General features: G+C 37.4%; 1 protein-coding gene across 2 annotated transcripts in view; it reads right to left on the bottom strand.

Moving 5' to 3' along the window:
- The window catches only part of CNOT6 (CCR4-NOT transcription complex subunit 6), a 68,826-nt gene that overhangs the window by 4,453 nt on the left and 45,278 nt on the right, over positions 1-19,095 (bottom strand). The window contains exons 3-11 of one of the 2 annotated variants that reach the window (XM_045795011.2): positions 18,603-18,789; positions 16,563-16,648; positions 7,634-7,723; positions 7,469-7,537; positions 6,265-6,422; positions 5,401-5,555; positions 4,646-4,800; positions 3,483-3,713; positions 1,588-1,790 (exon numbers count right to left, since the gene is read on the bottom strand). In XM_045795011.2, the coding sequence (XP_045650967.1) occupies positions 1,588-1,790; positions 3,483-3,713; positions 4,646-4,800; positions 5,401-5,555; positions 6,265-6,422; positions 7,469-7,537; positions 7,634-7,723; positions 16,563-16,648; positions 18,603-18,789 (1,334 nt within the window). Of the gene's footprint in view, positions 1-1,587; positions 1,791-3,482; positions 3,714-4,645; positions 4,801-5,400; positions 5,556-6,264; positions 6,423-7,468; positions 7,538-7,618; positions 7,724-16,562; positions 16,649-18,602; positions 18,790-19,095 lie in introns of both variants that reach the window. The other variant, XM_045795010.2, reaches the window with a different exon arrangement.

Below are 19,095 nucleotides of genomic sequence, written 5' to 3'. Positions count from 1 at the left end.
GAAGGACATTCCTTGCAGGTGCCAAGCTCCTTCCTGCCCCAGGGCCTCCTTACATGTTGTTCCCTCTGCCTGGATCACTTTCTTCTATGTGTCATTTGGCTAATTTCTTCTCAATCTTCGTGCTGAGTTCAATCACTTTCGAAAGTCCTTCCTGAATCTTGCCCTCACCCACTTCCTACCTGCTACCACCTCCAAGTCTCTTCTCTTGCTCATGCGCACCCCGAGGTGTAACTACACACTCACGTGCGTGGTGGCCACTGGTCTCTCCCACCAGACTGTGAGCTCCACAAGGGCCGGGACATCTCTGCCCTGCACGCACCCAGCAGCACCCAGGCCCAGCACCGGGCACCCGGGTGAGCACCTCTCGGTTTGCCCCTCTCCTCCCTGTAACTTCAGCCTCTCCTCTACATGCTTTCAGCCCAAAATATTTAAGCAAATTCAAGTGTCTTCCTCTTATCTCTGTATCAGGAACAGAAAGAAAAAAAAAAAAACCCTAATCTCTCCTACCTTTTGGTTATCACCCTCACCTCCTCTTCAATCTGCTTCAAATAACAATCACAACGTTGGTTTTTACTACCTCCTTGCCCAGTAATATTAACTCTCCACATTCTAGTCTCTGTGCCTCGCTCTCCAGTGAAGCATCTCTTACCAAGAGATTAGGAAGCTGAAAGCACACTTCTTTTTCCCCAGAAAGGCCTTCCTGTCTTTGCAGTTGGGCTCCTACACTGTCCTGGTTTTCCTCGTCTCTCTGGTTACTCTTCTGTCACTTACATGCTCCTTTTCCCCAGAGTCGGCTCGAGGCTCTCTTCAACTCCACACACTCTGTTCCCAGGGTTAAATCATTACCTACAGTACTGTGGCTCCTCCAAAGTCAAATTAAAAAAACTTCAAGCTTTTCAAGTTTCTCAAGTCTAACAGCCCTCCCCTCCGAAATTAAGACTCAGTTAACACTAGCATTTAGCACTCCAACACACAGTCTGATTCTTCCTCCACGAGGTTAGAAACTATGATTCAAGAGCAGAAATGCAAAAGATGGTTAAAAAGAGCAGATGAATGCAAGTCGTAAACAACCACTGATATTAAAAATGAGGAGAAGCACTAAGGCAAGGCTCCATATTGTAAGCCGTTAACTGTGTATGAAGGCATATAAAGAGAAGATATATTTTTAAATGGCTAATATAAACCACATTTTGGCACTCAAGGAGTACAGTTTCAGTTAAATTAAAATACGAGAGATGAAATATGTCATTCCAACGGACACCAAATTAGATACCATGGTACTCTCTGAACAGCTGTTAGCAATGAGCATATAAGAAACATAACTGCCCGCAAACAGTGACAGTTAAACTCAGGATTTCCTATCATTATTTCATCCGATTTCTTACCCTGGAAATGATTCTAATGGGTACCTATCAAGTAGGAAAGGGACACCAATCACAGAAGAGTAATAAGAGAATACTGCTGTCAACTAATTCAAGACGGCTTACTTCCAGTCTGAACCCACATCCACGTTTCAAAGACATAATAAAGTTACAGAACTCTCCCAAAAAATGGAGGTTTAAAAAGTTTCTCAATCTCAAAAGTCACCTTGAAATCGAACGTGTAATTTGTGTAAGGCATCAGGCCACTCTCATAGGCACTCTTCAACTTGAAACCATGCGTGATCCTTCCATTGGTTGTCCCGTTTTTCCCATTACAGCTGAAGTTTGTAAGACTTTCATTATATCTCAGTTCCTTAAAGTCTTTATGATTTGTTTCTACTCCACCGGTGCTTAAATATTCTACAACACCTATAATGAAAATACAGGTACTCTGTTCATTGTCAAGTATAGCATGCAGTGTACAAAACTAAAAAAATGTAATAGTAAATACTTTAAACCATACATTCGCCCTTTCTAAAATGTTTGTTGTTGCTTTGTTCATTTTTTTACATTTCCCAGAACTTATCTAAGTCCATTTTTACATGGTTTTGATCCTAGTATACTGAATATTTTATATTTTGCTGTGCTGCTGTTTCATATTTGTTAAACTAGTTTGTTTTTTTTAAATTGAGCTTTTTAAAATCTTTTCTTAAAAGACTTTATTTATTTGAGAGAGAACGAGCACAAGCAGGGGGAGCAGCAGAGGGAGAAGCAGACTCTCCATTGAGCAGGGAGCCGGACACGGGGCTCAATCCCAGGACCCTGGAATCATGACTTGAGCGGAAAACAGACACTTAACTCACTGAGCCAGCCAGGCGCCCCTTGTTTTTACTTTTTAAAAAGAATTAACTCCATAATCGACATCTTAGTATCTAGGTTTCTGCGTATGTTGAATTATTTACTTGGTATAAAATGCCAAGATTAGGATTAAATGTGCCATTATACGTATTGCCAACTATGGAAGAGAATGCCACCAGCTAGATGAGCTCTGCAAATAGTTATTTTACTTTTCATTTAGTTAGCAAAGTTGGACACTTTCTCGTGTGTTTGCTATTAAAATACTGTATTTTTTTTTTAACACTGAAATGAGGCTTAATATGTATTATTTGACTAGAGTCTCTCTTTGCCCCTCGGAGACTCTACAGTTAAACAAGGCAGAGCACATGTAGAGAGACTGTCGGAGAACAACCCCCCACTGCTTCAGCAGCAGTGATCCCCGGACAGCTGCGTGAGGTGGCCGGAGGAATTATGGATCTGATACCTTTACCTGCCCTGAAAACAAATTTTAACAGTTTTTATCTTCTTCCTGGCCCTCATCCATCATGATGGCAATGAACTGCTTGTGAACTAACCACTCCAAGAGTGCTTGTACTTACGTGCTCAGGTACATGTGCAGAGGCAAGGAAAAGTACTTTGTGCGAATGACAGAGTATGCACGAGGAGTTGAAATACAAAAAGGAATACTTAGTCTGATATTACAAGAACTACGGTTTTGTTGACTGTACTATCCAGTGGAAAAGTATTCAAGAATAAGCCTTTCTGTATTCTTCTACGTTGTAATAAAAAATTAAGATCCCTGTTCTTTTTTTGTTCAAATTGCTAGCCTGATCTTTGTAAATAAAGGATCTCAACTGCCACCTAAGGCGTATTGGTATCGAGCCCACTGATATTAAGATCCTGTAAATAGCCATTTACACTGCATCATATTACTACATGCTGGAATCCCAGAGAAGCTATCTTAATAACCTTCTCAGAGTCTGGATTATATGTGACTTTGGGATAATGAAATATAATCATATGTTCTTTAACAAGTTATTTCAAGTTATCAACTACATGTTTATCAAAGATGAATAACGTCCTTCCTCCTTACGTTTTCGTAACATCATCTCGCTTTCAAAATAGTCTCCCTACTACACACACACAAAAAATGTTAAACCTGATTCATAGTTGCTGCTATAAGCTGAATTTTCGTTTTGACTAAATTTGGAATTACCAAAAACAATATATTACAAAAACATTTTAAGTCAAAAAAAGCATTCTATATAAAATATCTTTTCTTACCAGAATCTGGCAAAGAATTAAGATCTGCACATAACACCAGTGGAATAGTACCAAACTCTCCCAATACGGTGGACTGGAGGTTCCGCGAGGCTTTATCAATAATGTTCTTCACTTCTGAGAGGAACATCATAGTCTGAACCAACTTCACATCAGAGTATTCAGGGTCCCAATGCATGTGAGCGTTAGCCACAAGAATAAGTTGTTTTTCCGTTCCAAGATGTGGCTTTCCAGCTATATTAGATAAAAAGAAAACAAAGAGACAGACAAAACCCGCCCATCAGCCCATATATTCTTATAGGATCTGAAAGCAAGTAGCATACCTCAGAATCTCAGGAACAAAAAAGGACCCTAAAATTTACCTAACAGCCACCCACCTGATGACAACTCCACCGCAGCACAAACCTGAGAAACACTCCTCTATGCTCTGGCTGAACAGTGCGAGGTGGGCATTCACTGCTCGAACACACACAGCCCATTCTATTTGGGACAGCTTTATTTTTAAACAGTTGTCTCCATGAAACTTCTCGCTTCATTCAGATGTCCTAAATTGAGCCTCACAAAATTACATCTACATCCTTTTTCTCAGATGTATTTAATGCAGGCGCTAAGTTCTATCTCTATTTTCTCTCCTTCAGGTTAAACATCTGCAGTCCCAACTGTCCCTCAAGTGACACAAGTTCCAGTTCTCGGCATCATGGTGACTCTAAATGTACCTTTAATTTGAGGTAAGTGGTCCATTTATCCAAAACTCAAAACGTTTAAAATAATGATTACAAGTAGGGCAGGAGAGAAGTTAGCTTACAGAGTATCCTTGCTGCCAAGAAATTACAGGAGGGCACGGAGTTCTTCTCTCTGAACCGTTATTTTAACTAATATTTACTTCAACGTTTCTTTAATGTAAAAAATTATTGGGAGCAAAAAAAAAAAAAAACCTATTTTTTTCCTTTGGCTTTATGCCTTTCAAAGTTTGAAAAACTTTTCTGGGCACTGCCTTCTCATCTTAAGATTTGTGGTAGAGAAAAAGGGGTATGGTATTTTAGAAATGACTTAAATTCTCACTGAGTTTCTTCAGGTGTTAGACCAGACTATTAATACATAATCAATTCTTTGCTTTCTATTAAATTTTGGAGGTCAAATTTACAGGAAGTGAAAAGGTCACTCACATGACATTTCAATCAATTCCTTTCGAAGTTCTAGCAGTACTGCAACTCCAATGTTATCTTTTGTCATGACTCTGTTCAGCATAGCTTCAGACCCTTCTGAATTTGCCATTGCTAGCTGATTAAATTCAACAGTGTGTTTCTGAACCAAAGTAAATCTAAAACACAAACAAAACACACACACAAACATAGAATTGGGAATACCAAGGTATTAGCTCTGTGGGAAATGCAGTTTTCCCAAACTTCCTTAACAAATACGATGGCATGTAAATCGCATTATGGAAAATCCTCCACACTTCACACCATGCTTCCCACATCCGTTTCAAGTTGTTCTCAGTCTGTTACTGATACAAATAACATCTTGAAATACTTTTACAACTTAAGATAATGTAGTCATCTTCTGTTTGAGTTTCATGTTGGAATATTCCATCTTATAATTTTTAAATAACTCTTTTCCAAACTATAGGTTTAAGAATCCCTCTACCATCCTAGAGGGAATGTTAATTACAAGGTGCTTCAATTAACAATTGGAGTTAAACCCTAGTGAACACCTGAAGAAACAGCAGCACTTTCAGCAAGTCTCCAAAACAAGATCACTTCTGATGCTTCAAAACCAAACCAAACCCTTTCGGTCAACAGTGTTGTTTTACTGAGTAATAATACAATGCTTCATTGTCCGATTTGCCAACTAATTTTCACACCCCTGACTCCCTGCAAATACGGATAAATTTTTCTTTCTTAAACATAAGACGACTTACTTTTCTGTCTTGAAGAATATTGCACAGCCATCGACATGTTTCCTTTCTTGTTCTGACATTGTCCTAGCTCTAGATTTAGGACTAAAGAATCCATTATAGCCACGTTCTTTCAGTTCTACCAGAAAAAAACTGTAATACTGTTCTGTTTCAACCTCCTGAAAAATTGCAAACGGCAAAGTTATTTCTTAAGACAAAAATGAGTCCTATGCATTAACTTTACATGTACAGTTTGAGGGGTTGAAATAACTTCAAAGGACTGATCTGCAGAACAAGGAATGTAACATCTTTTCAACGTACATACACCTCAGTGTGTGTGTATTTTCTTATATTTTAGAATTGATGGGGAATAAGAATCAGAGAGATAGGAGGAACTGCGCAGATTCTAACTGCAGACCATAGGTAGAAAGTGACTTGCCCAAGGTCACGTAAATTATTATGAGGGTAGGACTGAGACCCCAAAGTTAGTATGCATCAGGCTCGATGTGCTTTCCACTATGCCCTAATTATTCTATTAAGTCTGATGGTAAAGCAAAACTATACCTTGACAATGCCACAATTTCAGTAACACTGTCACCCTATTAAAAAACAGTGCAAGGGCATTTGGGAGGGAAAAATGAATATTTAACTGTCAGAGCAAATGCCTAAAGCCCAAATTAACCCATTTGCTCCATCTGGCAGCACAGTGCTGCAAAAACAAAGCAGGTAGTCAATGCTCCCCGGAGTCGCTAAAAACAGAGCCAGTATTTTAAGAATTGCTGAGCTGGAACTTCAAATGTGTCAGGGTAATGTGTTCCCAGTTTGTCCCTTGCTTATCAACATTGGGGCATTTGTGCAATTTACACACGCACTCTTCTGAAGACTTACCTGAAGACTTATGATATCAGCATTGCAGCTCAAAATTTCTTGAATAATGGCCTTTTTCCTGTAGTCCCAATTTAGTGCCCAAGACGGACAGTAGCCGTATAACTGCCGGGTCGCATATTTATCACAAAGAACATTATAGCACATGACAGAAAACAAGGCTGTAGGAAAGATAACTTTACTTATTCACACACGTGGCAGAAAAAAAAACATAATTAATTTCAATAGTTTTCACTTAAATGCTAAGATTGACTTTATTCACTCAATATATACTCACTGAAAAGCTACTATATGCCAGACATAATGGATACAAATAAAGCTGAATAAGGAAGGAAGGGCAGATGGCTGATTGTTACCTGCTACAGAGATACCCACAGATGGCTCGAAGCTAAAAGACTAAGATCTTGAGCCCCTCTAAGACCAGGGCTCATCACATCTGTACTCCCTCCACCACTCTGCTAACTGCTAATGAAGAATGTGGAAAATTGACAGCTTTCCTAATAGGCATGGCTAATTTCCCTCTATAGAGCAACTATTACTAACTCATGTGAAAGGAAAGAGGTCTCATAGACCAAATCCTGTTACACACATCATGTAATTCCCAAACTATTTTCATACAAGTTAAGTTAAAAGGAAATCAGAGGCCACTAGTTCAATTTCTCTCTCAAGTAAGTGTTTTGGCTGTCTTACAATTCTGTAGTATCAAATACATTTGGAACATACTAGGGTTTGGAAACTTCCAATTCCAAGATTTAGGTGTATTTATTATAATAAATGAGTTAGGTCAGTACTTTACAGCGGAGCTTCTCAACAGTGGCACTACTGACATTACGGGTGGGTCAATTCTTTGCTGGGGACGGGGCGCTGTGCTGTGCGATATAGCATGCTTAGCGGCACCTCTGATCTCTAACCCTGAGCTGTCAGTAGCACTTCCCCCGGTTGTGACTATCAAAAAATGTCTCCAGACATTGCTAAATGTCCCTTGGGGAACGAAAATGCCTCTGGTTGAACAGCATGGCTCTACGGCATACCTATGGGATAGTAGGGAGGCCAGGTAAGCAGCAATTAAGTCTTTATTATTGTCTCTCAAACCAAATCTATCTTAAGCATTCAATTGTAACACAGCCCATAATCTAACCCACGTCAACAACACTGTTAGATTTATAATACCAAGTAAAAATAAGTTAAAAAATATAAGGCTACCAACCAGTTGGCCTTGTTCTGTCTGGTTCTTGCAACATAATCCAAGATCTTGGAGGTGGCTGTTCTGTTGAAACTAGTTGAATATAAAACACAAAATTAAGCAATATTCTTACACATCTTCCTAAAAAAGTCGTTTGAACAAATGACCACTTACTTCTTTTTGCAGTACCTGCCAAATTATCAAGCAAATAGTTCAGTAGCCTTCTTGTTCCATCTGGTTCCAGATAGAGGTTCAATATATCCTGGGTAAGTGGATTTCCTGGAAATATTTTTAAAATGCATAAAATGAAACCAAGAAAGGTAACAAAGTATTTCAAAAGTAAAAAACATACCAAAATTACCAGATCATCTGTAACAATGTATATAGTTACTAGTAATATATCAAACCAGAGAAAATATTGTTCCAGTTTTTGATAAGAATAAAAATGATTCATACCATGTTCTACAGACATAGCCAGAAAATGATTACTGTGGACTGATGTCAACCTAGAAGAGATCTAATAGTGCTCTGTGTCTGGCCCTGCCTCAACAACACTTTTATGACAATCAAATCCAGTGAAACTAGAAGGGGAACAGTGGGAAGGCGGGTCAGACAAGGGAAAGAGGACAGCCACTATAATGAATCAGAGAATCAAAATCTAAAATGCAACAAAGCTAACAAGAAGATATCCTAATGACAAATATAACCTGCACTTTGATTTTTAAAAATTCTACTAAATAAAGTAATAACAAGATGGGACAGATTTGGTTTAAGACTAAGTCACTAAGGAAAGTGGAATACCCCAGGGCTGTGAGCCATCTGTAAATTCAATAACTGTTTCCTAAGAGCCAAAAAACGAAAGCAAGCGCAATGATTTACATGTATCTACAAGAGTCTCAAATCCTCTCAGAAGGATTTCTTATGTGCTTATGAAAATTAACAGTACAATGAACTGCTTTGAACAGTGAAGTTCTTACCCACACAAGAGGTGTGTATATTATTCTTGATGCCACAGCTCCACTAATAAATTTTATAGACTGAAGAAGACAAATGATTTACAAATCATTATAAAGTGATTATAAGATCTTAACCATGCCAAATGAAAAAAGATTTTCAAAAGATGTTGCCCCCCCTCACTTTCTCTGCCAGAGCAATGTTAGAGAAAGCCAGCAAAAACAGAAGGTTGAGTAAGATTCAGAGTTTCATAATGTAATATGAATATGTTCAGTTTCAAGTGAAAATCACTCATCATACCAAGAACCAGGAAGATTTCAAACTAAATGAAGAAAGATAAACAAGATTCCAACATCAAGATGACAAAAACATTAGAATGATCTGATCTAAATACAGCAGGCATGACAAAAAAATGCTTAAATGAGAAATAGCAAAAACATGTTTGGAATTAATGAAAAAAACAGGAAGACTCAGCAAAGAAAAAGAGTTTGGCAAATGAACAAAACACATTTTTGAAAATGGAAATACTAAAACTGAAAAAAAATAAATGAAATAAAAAGTTCAGTGGATGGGTTCAACAGCAAAACAGAGGAAAGAATCAGTGAACTGAAGACAGAGCAGTAAGAATTAGGCAATCTGAACAACAGAAAGGAAACTGAAAAAAATGAACAGAGCCTCAGGGACCTGTGGGACCACAATAAAATTCCAAAGTTTATGTCCTCAGAGTTGTGGAAGCAGAGAACAAGAAGCACTGAGCTGAAACAGTACTCAAAGAAATAGTGGCTGAAAACTCCTCAAATTGGAAGAGAGAAACAAACCTGCAGATTCAAGAATCTCATAAAACTGAAACAGGACACACTTAGAATCCACAGCAAGCCACACCATAATTACACTTCTGAAAACTAAAGACAAAGAAAAAATCTTGAAGGCAGCCAGAGAAAAACACCGTACCTCTAGGGAGAACGCATTCTGAATAACAGCAGATTTCTCATCACAAGCCATAGTGGTCAAAGGGAAGTGGCACAAGATTTTTAAGTGCTGAAAGAAAAGAACTGGCAACCCAGAACCAATACCTATGAAAACAGCCTCTAGGAAGGAAGGAGAAATAAAGACATTCTCAGAGGACAGAAAACTAAGAGAATCTACTGCCAGCAGATCTATCCTAGAAGAATCAGAACAGAAGTTCTCTAAATGCAAAGGAAATGATGAAAGAAGGAAACTCGGAACATTAGAAACAAAGACTAGGGTCTTCAGAAGGGGGCAAATATAATAGGCTTTCCTTCACTTAAGCTTTCTAACTCACATTCAGAATATTTTTGTAACACTGGTTTGGTTCTAAATATATGTAGAGAAAATATTTAAGACAATGATACTATAAACAGGGAGAAAATAAGAAGTCATAAAGAGTTACGGATTCTATATTTCACTCAAAATGATAAAATGATAGCACTAACAGACTTGATAAGTTCTGTATGTTTTCCACAAGAAACTCACTTCAAATGAAGCACTATAAACAGTTTGAAAGGAAAAGGATGGAAAAAGATGTCATGAAAACCTTAATCAAAGGAAAGCAGTAGTGACTAATTAGTATCAGATAAAGTTGATCTCAGAGAAGATAAATTTACAAGAGACAGAAAGTGACATTACATAATATAAAGGAGAACACATAGGAATTCTAAGCATGCATCCACAAAATGACAGAACTGAAAAATATTTTAAGCAAAAACTGATAGAACTGAAAGGACAATGGAGAAATACACAATTATGCTGGGAGACTTTAACACTCATCTCTCAGCAACTGACAGAACCGGACAAAAAAACTCCAAACACCATCAATCTAACAGACACTAACTAGGTTAATATATAGAATCCAGTTGAGATTTACAGAACATTCTACCCAATAACAGCACAATACATATTCTTGTGCGTGCCCAAGGGATATAAACTAGTATAGACCACACCCTGGGCCATAAACCACCCAACTTGAACAAATTTCAAAGAACTCAAATCATACAGAATTCTTCAACCACAAGGGAATCACACTAAAAATCAGTACTGAAAGACAAAAGGGAAATCTGGAAACACTTGGAAATTTCTAAATAATCCATGGATCAAAGAGGAAGTTTTAAGGAAAATTTTAAAATGCACTGCATTAGTGAAAATGAAAACACACCATATCAAAATTTGTGGCTGGACACAGCCAACGCAGAGCCAAGAGGGAAATTTATAGCACCTAATGCATACAATGGAAAAGGAAAAATCTCAATTCAATAATCTAAACTCTGATCCTAAGAACCTAGAAAGAACAAAATAAACTGAAAGCAAAATGTCAGATTAAAAATACTAAAGAATAGGAATCAATGAAATTCAAAACAGAAAAAAAGGAATTTTTTAAAATGCTGTTTCTTTATTTAAAAAGATCAATAAAATCTGTAAACCTCTACCAAGGCTGACAAAGAAAATGAAGACAAAAATTATCAATATAAAAAGTGAACAGCGATATCACTACAAACCCTACAGAAATCAAAAGGATAAGGGAATACTATGAACGACTCTACATACATAAATTTAACAATATATATGAATGGGCCATTTCCCTGAAAAACACGAACTGTCCGAACTCACCCAGTACATAATTTAAATAGCCTTAACCTATTAAAGAAAATGAATTCATAATTTTAAAACTACCAGAAAAGAGGGTCACATGGGTGGCTCAATCAGTTAACGTCAGACTTAGATTTCGGCTCAGGTCAATGATCTCAGGGTTGTGGGATCAAGCCCCACGTACATCAGGCTCCGTACTCAGCATGGAGTCTGCTTGAAAGTCTCTCTCTCCCTCTTCCTGTGCCCCTCCCCCTGCTCATGCATGCTCTCTCTAAATAAATAAATAAATAAATAAATAAATAAATAAATAAATTCTTAAAAACTGCCAGAAAAGAAATCTCCAGATCCAAATTGTTTTGCTGGAAAATTCTACTAACCACTTAAAGAATTAACTCTAATTCTACAGACTCTTGGAAAACAGAAGATGAGGGAACACTTTCAAATTCATTTCATAAAGCTCATATTACCTAGATAGCAAAACCAGACAGTGAGCACACAAATAAAACTAAAGACAAATACCCCTCATGAATATCAAGTCAAAAATCCTTAAGAAAATATTAGCATACAGAAGTAAGCAAAAATTAAAAAGAACCATGACCAAGTGGGATTTATTCTAGGAATACAAGGCTGGTTCAATATGGAAAAATCAATTATAAGGCCAAAGAAGCAAAATTACAAATCATATCAATTGATGCAAAATAGGCATTTGACAAAATTAAAAACCCATTCATGATTAAAAACTCCAGAAAAAGAGGAACAGAGGGAAACTCCCTCAAATTGAAAAAGACAATCTACAAAACACCTACCTACTGCTAACATTATACTTAACAATGAAGACAGAATACTTTCAAAGATCAGGAAAAAGAGGGATGTCTGTTCTCACAATTCTTATTCAACACAGCACTCGAAGTTCTAGTCAGCACAATAAGGCAAGAAAAGGAAAGAAAAAGCAGACATATTGGTAAGCCAGAAATAAGATCACCCCTATTTTCGGATGACATAATTTTCTACTACACGGAAAATTCCCAAAAAATTTACCAAATACTGTACAAAAAAAAAAAAAAAAAAACGGGGGGGGGGGAACTCCTAGAACTAGAAGTGAATTCAACAGGGTGGAAGATACAAGATAAAAATACAAAAATCCAATTCAAAAAGATACAGGCACCCCTATGTTTACTGCAGCATTATTTACAATAGCCAAGATATGGAAGCAACCCAAGTATCCATCCATAGATGAATGGATAAAAATGTGGTATATACATACAAAGAAATATTACTCAGCCATAAAAAAGAGAGAGAGAGAGAGATCTTGCCATTTGCTACAACATGGATGGACCTACAGGATATTATACTAAGTGAAATAAGTCATACAGAGAAAGAAAAATATTACATGATTTCACTTACCTGTACATTCTAAAAAACAAGACAAATGAACAGGCAAACAAACAAAAACCAAACAGACTCTTAAATACAGAAAACAAACAGGTGGCTGCCAAAGGTAAGGGGGGAATGGCAGGATGGATGGAAGAGGCAAAGAAAAAAAAAATCCACTGTATTTCTATATGCCCAGGAATGTACACATGGACAGCAAAATTTAATACAGTATCAGTTACAATTGCTCAAAAAAAAAACAAAAACCACAAACCCACAAACAAAAAGACTTAGAAATAAATCTAACAAAACATCTACATGACTTATATACCAAAAACTACAAAATACTGATGACAAAAATCAAAGCTCTAAATATAGGGAGAGACATGGCACGTTCATGGATCAAAAGACTCACTTCTCCCCAATTTGATCTCCAGGGTTCACACAATTCTGACCAAAATCCCAGCAATGTCTTGTAACTACAGACAAGATTATTCTAAATGTATATGGAAAGGCAAAGGAACTAAAACAGCTTAATGTTTTGAAAAAGACAACGAATTATAGTAGAGGAATCAGTCTATCCTATTTCAAGACTTAATTACCCTATTTCAACTTTCAAGTAATTACTGGCAAAGGAATAGACACATACATCAATGGAAAAGAGAGAATCCAGAAACAGATCCACACAGGTATGTCCAACTGACCTTGGGAAAAGGTATAAAGGCAATTCAATGAAGGACAGACTTTTCAACACATGGTGCTAGACCAACTAGACATTCATACACTAAAGCACGACCCTTCAACTAATCCTCGCTTCTTTTAGCTCAATTTTAACTCCAAACAGATCACAGACTTAAATGTAAAACATAAAACCATGAAACTTTCTATAAAAAAAGACTTATTTATTTTAGAGAGAGTGGGGGTGAGGGGGAGAGGGAGAGAGAATCTCAAGCAGACTCCCCACTGAGCACAGAGCCTGATGGGGGACTCCATCTCAGGACCCTGAGATCATGATCTGAGCTGAAATCAAGAGTCGGACGCTCTACCGACTGGGCCACCCAGGTGCCCCAAACCATGAAACCTTTAGCACAAAACACAGGAGAAAATCTCTGGGATCTAGAGCTATTCAAAGCAGTCTCAGACTTGACACTAAAAAGCAAGATCCATTAAAGGAAAAAATGATAAACCTCTTCAGAACTAAAAACTTTGGCTACATACAAGATCCTGTGTGATATTGTGATTTATAATAAGAAATATATATCTGGTCTTCATCCACTCTCCTAAAGCTCCTAAAACCCTTAAAATCTCCTAAGTGAAGAAGCTGTAGAGGTGTCTCTTGTTGTGTTAAGAAAGTAACCTTCAGACCCCACCTAAGGACTGGAGACTGGTTGACAGAGGAACCAACCATGTGACTAGAGAGTGAGAATTTTCACAGTCCCATTCCAGAGGATAAGGGGGCCGGAAGTTGGCTCAATCATCAGGGCCAATGATTTAATCATGCCTATGTTATGAAGGCTCTGTAAAAACAAAAAAGCATGGGGTTCAAAGAGCCTCCAGGCTGGTGAACACATGGAGACTCGGGGAGAGTGGTGCTCCTGGAGAGAGCAGGGAGGCTCCACGCCCCTTCCCCATACCCTGTCTCACGCATCTCCTCCATCTGGCTGTTCCTGAGTTCTGTCCTTTATAATAAACTGTGAATCTCCTGACTAAACGGGCTTTCTGATTACTGTGAGCCGCTCTAACAAATTAATCGAACCCAAGAGGGGGTTGTGGGAACCTTGGTCAGAAGCACAGACACTTTACCTGTGGAATTGGACGCTATCTTTGGGGAGTTGGTGTCAGAATTTAGTTGAATTACAGGACATCTAGCTGGTGTCCTAGAATGGCTTGCTGGTGTGGGGGAAAGCCCCCCCCAGCACTGGAACTGGGTGTGTTAAGTGGATGAGAAGACTACATACTGGGAAAACAATATTTGCAAATCACATCTTTGACGAAGGCCTAGCACCTAGAATATATAACAGACTCCAAAACTCAACAGTAAAATACAGTCCAATTGGATAGAACATGGCAAAGACATGAAGACTATGGCACAGATGATGACATACAGATGACAAACAAGCACATGCGAAGACGTGCGATAGCTTCAGCTAAAGGGAAATGCAAATTAAACCACAATGAGACATCACTACACATCTGTCAGAGAGGCTAAAGTAACAATAGTGACAACACCAAGCTGGTGAGGATTCAAAGTGAATCACTCATTTAGCACTGGTGAAAATGTCCGACAGTACAGCCAGTCTAGAAGACAGTTCGGGCGATTCTTAGAAAACTAAGCGTGACACTAACGTATGACTGAGCTGACTGCATTCCTGGGCATTTACCCTAGAGAAATGAAAAAACTTACATTCACTAATAACATACACAGCTCATACCGCTTCATCCATAACAGCCAAATACTGGGAACCAGCCAGGTGTTCTTCCACAGGTGACAGGTTAAACAAACCACGATGCACCCGTACCGCGGAACACTGCTCATCAATATAAAGGAGCAAACATGCAACAACATGCGTGAGTCACCAAAGAATTAACCCGAGTGGAAATAAACCAACCTCAGAAGGTTACATACAGCATGACTGTACTTACACAATATTCCTGAAATAACAAAACTATAGAAATGGAAAACGTACCAGTGGTTGTCTGAAGTTAACAAGTGAGCTGGGGCAAACTCAGGAAAATAAGAGGATTTGTTCAAAAAAAGGGATGATCAGTGAAACTATCCTTCCGAGAACGAAACATAAAACCTAGATGTCAAACATTAGAGGATCTTTCTGAAGCAGAAGAGCAAGGGATCCTCAAAAACTAAGGTGCCACGAAGACGGCCCTCCCCTCCCCAACACTTCAAAGGCTTTCGTACACATTAACTCTGTGAAAATCTGTGACCGATGACCCTCTCTTCAAATAAAGTTTGTGAATCCTTAGAGAAATGAATACAGTCAAAGGTTTGTAAAATAAATACTGCAAGATTACAAAACCTGAAACTACTAAAAGGACATAAAAATAGTAGCTGCCTCTGGGATGAGAAAGGGACCTGAAGAAGAACAAAGAGGGTTTTCACACTCTGTAATGTCTTGCTTCTTTTGCATTAGAAAACGGACATAAAAGAGACGAAATATTGTTAATTCTTACGCTCGGTATACAGATAACACATTGCTATATTTTACATTTTTGTTTTTCAAAGTTAAAACAAGAAAGTAGTCTCACCATAAGGAGACAGAACAGATCTACAGCTCACATTTCCCTGACCTCTATTTTAAGAAGCCTCAGCCAAGTCCAGCCCACACGGAAAACACTTTCCAAAGAACCATTTATAAAGCTGATGTTTGTTGAATATGGTTTTACATATATTTGTAAATGTATTATTTATATTTTTACATTTCATTTGTTTTTGTGAAATTACTGTTGCCTTTATGATATAAAATGGATTTACAGGAATAAAACCTCATTTTACAACATACATACTCTTAAGAAATAAGAGTACAATTCTTGAAGACTTCAATATGTGACCTTTTTTTAGAACTCGATTATAGAGTAAGATGGATACAAGATTGGCAAAGAACCAATGTGATGAAAAAAATTCTAGGTATTGACATATTATTAAAATATGACTTTTAATCTTGCTGATTTAAAAAATGTATTTCCCAATAGTTCTCACTGGATCAATTTTGCCCTCAAATTCTAAGAGTAATGAAGTCCTCATGAACCAAGTTTTAAAAAATGATCAAAACCTGATTGTTATTAGCAGGTCCAAATGGATCAAAAAATTTTTACTCATTGATTTCTGCGCTTTGTGAGTCTCCACTTTCTGAGGTTTGAATACAAGGGGGGAAAAGCTGTTTATTGTATGATGAAATAAATAAAGTATGACCTCAGGAATGCATCATCACAACATAAAACTGAGCGAAACAAAGGACAGAATAAGCAAAGCTGGGCTAGGAGTAAAAAAGAATACAAAGATTAATAGTCTACAGGTGGACAAGACAGAAAACCACTGGGATGTATCTAAGAAACTGATGAAGTTTGGGGAAGAGTAAGCCTGCAAATCCCTGGCAAAAGGATTCCGTCTTACGGCTTCTCTAGACTCAAAGACATACGTACAAACCACAAGAAACACAAATACGGGAAGTCATACCTTTCAGGCCTAATGTCTGCAATTGAAACAGTTTTCCCAGCTCAAAAGGTAGAACTCGTAACAGGTTGTTATTTAAATGGAGTTCCCTGTGGATGTAAAAATTCCATGTCAGAAGATATATTACCTTTTAACTCATAGCTAAAATCAGCAATATAATTTCTAAGAATACAATCTTGAAAGAATGGCAAAACGTTCTAGTATATTCCAATGTCTAGTACAGTACTTCTCCAACAATCGATGGTAAAAAACAAAACAAAATAACCTCAAACTGCCACAGACCAATGCATTTTCAAAACACAAGGAAAAAATGAATGATTAGAAAAATGAGATGAGGAAAAAAATAAGACCAACAAAAAACAAGCCCTAACTTTTAAAGAGCATTAAATTCAACAGATATAAAACTACTCTCACACGTTGTATATGTCACTGCAGGCTGACAACACAGTCTGCAAACCAGCACAGTCCACACACCACCCCGAGAGCAGCACTGACCCAGCACACGTAGAGTCTACCACACAGTTTTAAGAAAGTGGAAATGATAAAACAAACTAACATGTGAACTGTTAAAGGAGAATTAAAATGATTGTGTAGCACCAACTGAAAATAGCTTATGACAGCTGAAAAATTAAGTTTATCGTTAATATTTCTCCAAATTAACTAGTTTCACTTTAGAAATAATGGCAGCTATATTAACTACTAATGATTATTTTAATGATTTTTTGGTACAGATAACTATAACTATCAAAGGAATCTTAAGTAGGGAAAAAAAAAGACCCAACGTTGAGACATTTAAAATTTTCTCCAGTAAGTTTTATTTATCAATTTTTAAATGTGAATAAGTACTACTTATATAATCCCTGGTTCTTGGAATTTAAATGAACCTTGGTTATTACTTAGTGAACCAGAGGTTGGTGAGGCCATACACCAAACAGGAACAACTAGTTCTAAATCATTTGTTCATTTATTTCCAGATATATCACATGGGAGAGGAAGTCTTTTAAGGAGATTAAAAAAAAATGGTCATAGTATATACTCAGTAATTAAGCCTAAAACAATGTCAAAAGGCTGGACTAGGAGCAATAAAGAAACTCTCACAATGTCCTTATTCCTTTTTATTATGCAGCAAATGGTAGAAGGCAGCAAAAAAGCCAGTGGAATCAGAGAAAAGGCAGGTAATATGAAATGGGGCAAGCTTTTCCAACAGGATTAACATAATAACTGGAAATGAGCTTTACATTCAACTTGGGTAGGTTCCATCTACGTTACAAAACAGAGATAATAAAATAATAGCAATTACCATTTATTAAATACATACAATACGTGTCAGGCAGGGTGCTAGTAGTTTCTTACTCATTATTTCAGATACATCTAATCTCAGCCCTGCCTGGGTAAATATTATACAACAACTCTACACAGGACAAAACTTTCAGCAAGGTTAAGGAGTGTGCCCAAAATCACACAACTTGTAAATGGCAAAGTCAGGATTCCAAATTGAACTGTGTGACTCCATGGCCTATCTACCTCCTCTATTCCATACTATAGTCCCCCAAATCCAATGACTAATTCTAGCTGCTTTCAAGTCCAGGCTTCATTACTATCACGCATACAAGCCCGGGGATGGCCAAAAAGGTTTCACTCATCAGCAGTGGTCCTTAGGACCCTGTGTTAGCCACGGTATGGTACCCCAGACCAGAATTTAAGAGGGAAAAGCACCACAACCAGCTGTCACAGGTGAGTGTGTATGTGTGATAACATAACTAACTGCCTTCTATTTGTTGACCTCCACTTTGTCCAAAAATCTTGTTTAAGAATAAAGTATATTACACAAAATAAAGCAATAAAACAAATTTTAGGCAATGAATTACTGGATTTATTTATTAGTTGACATTCAATTTTCCCAGAAAACTTTACATAAAGGATATAGTAAGGTTTGCTTTTGTTCAAATACCATTTAATTGGTAGTGCTGTTTCCCGGCAAAATAAATGCTCTATTTTGTTCTTAGGGGGTACAAAGTCATAAAGGAAGTCAAATCTGCACACCTGAGTGATACCATGTTTCCGAGTTCTGCCGGTAAACTCCGAATTTTATTAGAGGACAGGTCCAGATACACCAGATTGTGAAGCTTGGCAATGTCTGAAGGAATGCGGGACAGGGAATTGTCACTCAGATGCAAAGCTGTCAAGTGAGTTAGTGACCACAAAGATGAGCTTAAGCTTCTTACTTTTCCTGTAAGAGAAAAAAAAAAAATGGGGAAAGGATTATATAGTGTCCTCTACAATCTGGTCCCTGGATTAAGTAACATTTACATGTTTCAATGAGTAATAATTTATCATACAAAAAAAATTGTGAGGAAGGGTTTAATAGGAAAAAGCTACGATTAGGTTATAAATTCTCCTTAGCAAACTAAAAAAGAACTCAACATTTAGACTGCATCATCATTTTTAAGAGCACAACAGTTAAGACTTTATCCTTTAAAGCTGCCATAGCTGTGACACGAAAGAAAAGGTACAAATAACTTCCACTGAAGATAAA

The sequence above is a fragment of the Ursus americanus genome, chromosome 5 (genome assembly GCF_024610735.1).
Source record: "Ursus americanus isolate L20-20 chromosome 5, mUrsAme1.1.p, whole genome shotgun sequence".
NCBI lineage: Eukaryota > Metazoa > Chordata > Mammalia > Carnivora > Ursidae > Ursus > Ursus americanus.
The sequence above is the reverse complement of the archived record's forward strand: the minus strand, read 5'-3'. Positions and strand labels throughout refer to the sequence as shown.